We start from the raw sequence: 8,311 nt of genomic DNA, 5'->3' as shown, positions 1-8,311 counted from the left end.
ATGTAGTCAATGTGCCTGTACTCCAATGGCCTCTCAAAATAAAGTGAAAAAAGCACATGCTACCCATTGAGAACAAAACGTAGTACTACTAGCAGTTCTTGAACCTAAATAATACATTTCCAGAGAGTTCTGATTGGCCAACCCAATCTTTCATTCTACAAAGATGGTGGGCCTTTCTGTTGCCAGGTATATGCACTAAAGAAGGAAGTGACTCCTTGTAGAATCAATAGTAGTAGGCAAATGGAAGGAATGAATAGTTTCTACTTAATCACCACCTTTCTGATGGGACCATATACCCATTTCAGATACTAAATAGAACTCTTAACTAGGAGAGAAGCAAAACCTAGCTAAGATGTTAAAACAGAGATCAAGAACATGTTCAAGAGAAGGTGGGACCCATCGACCACCTCCCTCATACTCATACATCATCACTTTATCTAAAGCCACTTACATTTTTTTATTTATTTTGGTTCATTATTTTTTTGGCCAATAATGAACCTTAATTATGAAATTATTCATTCCACTACTTCTCCTTGCATGAGCATCTTAATTACCTTAACACCGTCAACCCACCCAAGATAAGACCTCTGCATATTCGTACCTGCAGCACTTGTCTAAAGATCATTTCAATGCTGTAAAACAAATGCCATAGAGATGGATGAATGGATAGATAGATGAAGAGAGATGAGAGAGAGAGGAAGGGAGAGATGAATAATATACAAAAGATAGAAAAAAGGATTGTATCACCAACCAAGTTATACCTATGTACAAACCATTAAAAACCCTGTATTCTTCTCACAACCATCATCAAATGTTCATCTCTAATTTACAGCCAACCTCTGAAAACTTCTAATATTGTTATGTATGTATATAAGTATGCTGAATGTAGAAATCCAGTTATGTATAAACCCTCTCTCCCGGGTCTAGAAACTTACCTCCCAAACTTCAAGCTTTTTTCTTTTCTCTTACTTCGTCTGTTCGACCCATCCATATGATATTTGATTTTCTATTTTTGAAGCTGTAAAACCAATCTCAAGTAGAGTAGTAATCAGCGATACTTCGCATGACCTGTACCTGGGTGGTCAGACTCTTTATATAATGAGCAGTTTCCTCCAACAGCTTGCAGAAATCCATGGATTTACCACCCGGGACAAGTCTTCGGAGTTCATCCTCTTGGTTCACGTCTCGCCTATGCTTATTTGCAACGGCTTTCTTCCACTTTGAGATCTTGATCTTCTGTCTCATGGAAGCTCGGCATATAGCTCGGTTTCGAACCTTGCAAATCATGGCCCGGCTCCAAGCTCTCTTCGATCCAACAGCGGAAGCCATTGACGCATAAGCAGCAACCTTAATTCTCTGGCAGCGCCGACTGATGTCGACGTGAGAGGAAGAATTGGGCTCCTCCCTTCTTATTTCTGCGAGAGCTCGAAGAAATCTCCGGGTGAAGCTGGTTTTCCGACAAGGGTTTGAGGATAAGCTCTTGGAATTCATTGAAGCTAAGTATAACTGAAGACTCCTGGAAGATGCAGAGAGAAATTAAGAGAGTTAGAGAGAGAAGAAGAGAAGAGACTAGAGAGGAAGAAGTTGTATAGTTTTTTAGGCTTGAATAAGTTGGCTACTGATATTGATCGTACTACTTATAACTAACTATGGGGGGTTACTTTTTCGGATAGATCGAAAGACAAACGACCATTGGAGATAGGGATTTTCTTCTGACACAAAGGGTCCGCTTGTTCAGAAAGGCAAAAGGCAAAATTCAGTTCTGACACAAGGTATCAACCTGCCAACGACAACAGCCTCAACCAGTGAGTAGAACAAATTAACTCAAACACAAACGAGAGAGAGAGAGGGGTTGAAGAAGAAATGAAGGGGGAGCTTGTGGTTGTAGAGGTTTCAAGCAATTGGGAGGAGGAGATTAGTAAAGGAAGATTGGTGTGAGAGGATGAAAATTGGACGGTGGTGAGAGGGAGGAAACTTGGGAATCAAGGTTTTATTTTAATTTTTTTTCTCTTTCAACCACTCTTTATTTGAGATTTAGAGTTGGAGAAGTGGATTTATGGGCCCACAGGGGGCCAACCACCACATGATCGCACATGGTTGAAGCGACCCACTTGGGGGGGGGGGGGGGGTGATGGGACCTTTTTCCTCCTTCGGTCCGTCATTACTTTTTGGGTTTGTTAAATTATTTATTTCTTTTGTTTTGGACCTGGTTGGGTTTCCCTTTCAGCTTCATGTTCAATGTAATTAGAATAAAGGAATTAAGGAAAGGCGGCTGAATTTTACTTTACAATATTTCAACAACATCAGCCCAAGGGAAGAATCCTCCCCAACCCGTGATCAACCCTGGAAGAAATTTGTGTTCATGTGCATCTCTCTCATACAGCCTACGTTTAGATCCTCCATAGTTGATGGACCCACTACTTCATTTGTATGAGGGAACTTGATCAGATCATATTCAGATGATGTTCCACAGCAGGGATGAACACAAAGAACACAATAAATTTATCAAAATCAATCACCTCATTCCCAAAGAACACAATAAAATAATAAATTGTTTATATGATCTAATTAATCATATTTATTTTTGGCTGGCTAGGGTTCTAATTAGAATGGACCCCCTGAATGTGTATACTAGATTTTAGCTAGCTAGCTAGGTTTTCTTTATCAACCTTATAATGAAAGAGAGCATTAATTTCGTATTTTGATATGGAGACCCCTCAACAAGTATGGGGTCGGATTAAAATATGTGATCATGAATCTCTATAATCTAGGGGTTTAGGTCACTCTATAGGCGGGCCATAGACCAAGAATTGCATCTATCCATATCCTGACCACAGATGAATGGATCCTTTCATGGTTTTATGGTGATATATCTTACATACACCTTCTCTTCTAGGCTCGTGTCATTATTCCATGTCTGCTTTAATGTCTAGTTTATAGCCCAAAATTACCAATTACCAATTTAGAATAACAAGTGACCAAAATTAGGCTGTTTTCCCTTGATTCTTGAAAACAAGAAAGAGTACATTTGGTCACTTGTGAAGCACATAGATTATTAGGGCTTGTTTGGATCAGATTCATGAACTTGTAATTTGCCATATAACTGAGGTATTGGTACAGTAACATTATGGAGTGCTGTGTTTATAATTAATTATCTTCATTAGAACCTACTTAATAATGGACGTTTGATACTGTATGAACACAGATTAATTAATATTTATCCACCACGCCAAAAACTAGAATAGAGGCTATATCCCTTGCAGCAATATATATTTAGATTAGCAAAGGCCAAACTGCCTTGTTGGGAAACTTTTTATTGTATTTGTATTCTTTTCCCTTCACCAGAATTCCTTTTCATAAAGACACTTAGAGACAAGCAAGAATATCAACACGCACGCTCAACTTCATTCATATTTCTTGCTATTGGTGGCCTCCATTTGCAAAAGATGAACACTGGAACCCACCTTGCTTCACGGTTCATGTCCATCAAGTTTTCAATTTAGACCTCTTAACCAACCTCATTATTATGCTTAATTGTCAAATTAAGACGAACCACGTGGATGTGATACCAAAGGTGGTGCAAATGTATTGTCTTGGTGACGCAGTGACACGTATGAACCTATTTTTCTTTTTTTGGTATTCAATGCGACTTTGACCCCAACCCCACGGGAGTAAGGTTATGTACGCTACACCTGATTAGTGGGTTAGTGGAGTTTGTGACTTGGTGCACACGGGCTGCTGTACAATCTAGAGAATTTGTCTAATGCAGCTTGAACCCACCTCTCTTCATCAAAAAGGATGTCTTCTGAGTAACTTGACTTCAACTGGACTGGATCAAGCATAAACCTATTGAAACAATTAAGGTATTTGTCCATTATACTTATGGCATATCTATCTATCTATCTATATATATATATTAAATGTGGATATGTATTATAAATAATAATTTTTTATGATGACGATGATAGTAAATAATATGTTTTTAAAATTATTTTATATATTTTTTTTATATTTCTATATATCAAAAAATTATTCTTATTTATCACGCTTATTTTTTATTACCATGATGAATATACGATATTAGAGATGTATCCAAATATTTTTTACATTTTTTTGTATTTTTTATATTTTGAATTTGTATTGTTATTTAATTATGACATCAAGGGCTTATGCATTTGAAGTTGAATTATTGACTCGCCACCAGATAGGAAAACAACCCCATTTTTTGGGTTGATTTTAAATTTATATTTTATTTATATCATCAATAAAAATATTATTTTTTGTCGCATTTATTTTTTTAATATAGTAAAATAATATAAGATTTAATAAAATAATGAGTGTTAATATCCAAAATATATGACTTAATGAGAGGGAATTGAATGAAAAGAAATGTAGTAGTTCAAATTATATGTTGTGTCTTCACAATTGGAGAAAGACCAAATTCAAAAATAGGGCTATTCTAATAAAAAAATATGATTGAATGAATATTAATGGGAGCTAATACCTTAAAGTGATTGTTCAAATTACATTTCTGTCCTTACAATGAAAGGGAGGCCAAACTAAAAAATTGGAGTATTTTAGTCAAACAAAAGTTCCACTTGTAATCATCATATAAGCCTTATCTCAATTATATGGGGTTTCCCCATTCCATTCTTTTATATATACTTTTTTGATAATACGTGAGGGGAAGCTAAGAATTCCAAGCAAAATCCTCCTTGGAGAAGAAATATTAATAATAATAATAATAATATTTGCAATGCAAATTTGCAACTAGAGTGGAAAATTAGAACAGTTTTAAACCTTTTTTTCCCAAACTGTCCCAGTCTTTTAGATCCATTCTCATAATGTTGATTAGGGCTGTCATCGGACGCTGAATGTTTGATTAAAATTAGTCTGATCAGGTACATATTTATATAATTATATGAAGTTTATAAATGACAATTTTAAAATTAAATATTTATACACATTTTATACATGTATAAATTAAAAATATTAATTTTTTTGTTATTTTAAACACAATAAAGTGGATGCGGATTAATTCTGAGTCCAATCTGAAATCCAAAATATAGGACTTTGATCAAATTCAAATCCAAGCGTTTGATAATCAGATCGGACGTGGATTTAACTCGACCCGATCCGTTTACAGCCCTGATGTTGATGATGTACCCACTTATCCCTTATTAAGTTATTCATAAAGGGATGATAACTTATAATTTGTAAAAAGCAAAACATGTTTGTTCTTGGGGGATATTTGATTGATAACTTTATAGAAATTGGTCCAATGAAAGATTAGCATATCTTATCCACACATGATGGAAGGAGAAATTCGTCCAGTGGGGTTTCATTCAAAGCTGAATTGAATTCTTATAGCTTTTCGTTTAGCCTTTCCTTTCTTTTTTCCTTTTAATTTTTGTGTGGAGAGAGAGAACATTTGATATTGTTTAGAATTGGCATTTGTTGAGAGGAGTTGCCAACTTGCCCACTGTTTTCAAAATTTTCAAGCTGCCGGATCCGATCCGTTATTTGGATATGTTGACCAACCCGACCCACCTCCTCCATATACCAGATTGGTTTGGCCCATCAATTAAAATAAGGAAATTCTAGGTTAGACAGTATAAGGTTGAGACCCTTAAACATGACCCGAGTAGAACAGATTCATTAAAACCTATTCATGTCTTTTCCACTTTGTAGTTATGATATATCTCTAATCTTGTTTATTTGGTTTACAAAAATGTAACCTGTAGGCTTCATTGGTTTGTTCTTTTTTCTTGGTTTAATGTGTAACTTAATTGGTGAAACTCTTAACGTTTTCATCTTGAAATACAAACATAAAATAAAACAAAAATAAATAAAAATTGTTTCAAACCAAGTTCATATTTGGTTTTCACACAGAACCGTTCTTACAGTCTTTTGCAACCATGTATTAGAAACAACTTGGTCTTTGTATGTCTTTATCCATGAAGAAATATATTCAATGCATGGCTGTAAGGAACTATCAGGACGGTGTGATAGTTTTATGAGGATCAAATCTGATTTCTTTGAAATCGATTAAGACCTTAAGGCTATATTTGGTTTGAAGGAAAAGATAAGAAAAGAAAAGGAAAATAGTCCCTCATAATTGTATGAATAATATGGATATGTATATTGATACATTATAAAGATATCCCACTCGATTACCTATTTTTGTCATACTAGTAATATTATGATGTACAAATGTATCAATTTATCAAACAAATAAGTTTATTACCGAATTACATGTAAAAAATGTTATTGTAGCAAAAAAATTATAATGGGTCGGATCACGCATGTCTCTCTCTCTCTCTCTGAAAGATTTTTTATTTACATGTGGCATTCATGGAGGTTTGATGGGATATAGATGAGGTTCTGTTGGATGGTCCTTGTCTCTGCTTTCATGGATATTATTTTGGCTACTACAATAATACCAGGCCCAAAAAACAGTGCGTGAAGGGAATGGAATCACGCCAACTCCTTTCAACAAAAAAAAAAAAAAAGGAGTAATATGAGTAGGGTGGCCCCCCTTTGCTGGTATAAAGTGTATTTAGATAACATGCTGCGCATGTTCAAGGCACCCTTTATATCTGCTTTCACAATTACACCAAACCCCCCTTCAATTCCACTCTATTTATAGTTTTATACATTCATCCTTAACCCATTATCTTGTGTAAATCCAACTCCAACTGCAGTAAGTAAACATCAAATGGAAATCTTATCTTGGAAGACCTTGTTAGATAGAAATGGGCCCCCAGAATCCGGGCAACAAGACAACCTTGATTAATTAATGGTTAGGGTTTAATGGGTAATGGGTTTGGCTTGTGACTCAACATGATACTTTCAATGGGTCAGGTTTGGGCCAGGTCCACATGTACCCTGACCCAAAACCTATTCTATTTTATGCATGGGTTCTAGGTTTTGTCGGGTCCTGGCCCCATTACGGTACTGGTGTGGTTCAGACCCAAGCGTGCAAATGCTTGGAACTAATGGGTACAATTGGGTCAGAAATATGTGCACCCAGACCCTACCATTCAAGGATACCCATGTTGAGACTGATAGGACTGTCAATGGGTTGATTCTTGATTAACAATCAAATTATGTATATACATTATGCCTGTACTAATATATGTATGTAAACAGATGACAAAGATTCCTCCTAGCCTTTTATTTATGTCTCTCATGACTTATGGGTAATGGTTTCATATAATACGCCTAAAATTGTCATTTTATAAAGGATATAAGGTATTCTGAGGAGAACAAGAGAATTAGCTGCTAAGGACCTCAATTATAATCGGATCTTATCAGGTCAGACCTAATAAGCCTGATTAATTAATATAAAATAAGTGGGTTGGTTCTGGGTCTATTACTTATAGATCCTAAAAGATCTGGGCCAGAACTGGATCAGTTGTTTAGCTTTCGGTCTGGGACCAATCTACCTTGACCCAGATCAGAACCAACCGATTGACAACCCTGTATGAAGCTAATCACTCTATCGTGGCTGGCCACCCCAGATAATCCTAACCAAGAAGAAGATCCAAACCTGAACCAGGAAAAGGTTGAGCGTTTTTGGCGGGTCGGCAGGCTGTATTTGAACTAGTCAATTCCTAACCTCGCTTTCTTTCCCTTAATAATTAAATAATATGTGATTATGTACGAGGGAATGAAATACTGATAGAGAAATTAATGTAGTTAACATGTCATTTCTCACATGGATGGTAGCTTCAACCTAATCAAGCTTAATTTCAAACGACTAATCAGTGGAATTAGAGCTCCATAGTGTGGGGCCCTCTTTTTCATTAGGTATGCACTATTTCTATTCTCTTACATGAAATAATGCTCATTCACTGCTTTGAAAGAGTAGCTTGTGAGGCTAGGATTAACCCAGCCCACACGCCCATCGAATGTCTTGTACTGCCAATATCTAATATGGGTTATAAGTTACAATCATTTGGATTTGATCATTTATGGGCAAATTCTGGATGGGAAGGAATCTAATTAACTCTCTTTTATTGAATGCCACAGATTTGGAATTTAGTGTAGGGACCCACATGGTGGGACATAATCTAGCTTGTAGTGTGGGCCCAATCGTGCAGATTCCATATCCTGTCTGGTCATATGTGTGTGGCCTAATTATGCTCTCCGGACATCAAATTTTGACTTGGCCACACAATGAGCCGGTCTACTGTGCAATGCTCTGTTACAGTTCATAATCTGGGTGACTGCTGGATCTTTTCACTACGCAATGGTTTGCACCACTGCTGCTGGAAAACCCATCTTAATTAAGTCTAAAATTGGATTA

General features: G+C 36.1%; 1 protein-coding gene across 1 annotated transcript; it reads right to left on the bottom strand.

Annotated features, from left to right (window-relative positions):
• Nucleotides 1-712: 712 nt before the first annotated feature.
• Nucleotides 713-1,996, bottom strand: LOC104590577 (transcription factor IBH1). Its single transcript, XM_010249288.3, has 2 exons — nucleotides 1,662-1,996; nucleotides 713-1,516 (listed from the first exon to the last, which is right to left on the bottom strand). Exons 1-2 carry the CDS (start codon nucleotides 1,691-1,693, stop codon nucleotides 1,033-1,035), a joined length of 516 nt encoding a protein of 171 aa, XP_010247590.2. The 5' UTR covers nucleotides 1,694-1,996; the 3' UTR covers nucleotides 713-1,032.
• Between the last annotated feature and the right edge of the window lie 6,315 nt (nucleotides 1,997-8,311).

Source organism: Nelumbo nucifera, chromosome 1 (assembly GCF_055504915.1).
Source record: "Nelumbo nucifera cultivar China Antique chromosome 1, China Antique-T2T, whole genome shotgun sequence".
Lineage (NCBI taxonomy): Eukaryota > Viridiplantae > Streptophyta > Magnoliopsida > Proteales > Nelumbonaceae > Nelumbo > Nelumbo nucifera.
This window is presented reverse-complemented; position numbering and strand designations above follow the sequence as displayed.

Excerpts from the sequence above, each read along its gene's own strand:
- LOC104590577 (XM_010249288.3), bottom strand. The coding sequence starts at position 1,693 with ATGGTCGTTTGTCTTTCGATCTATCCGAAAAA. Across the intron at positions 1,517-1,661 it reads CTTTCGATCTATCCGAAAAA|GAGTCTTCAGTTATACTTAG; the intron begins GTAACCCCCCAT and ends TGCATCTTCCAG.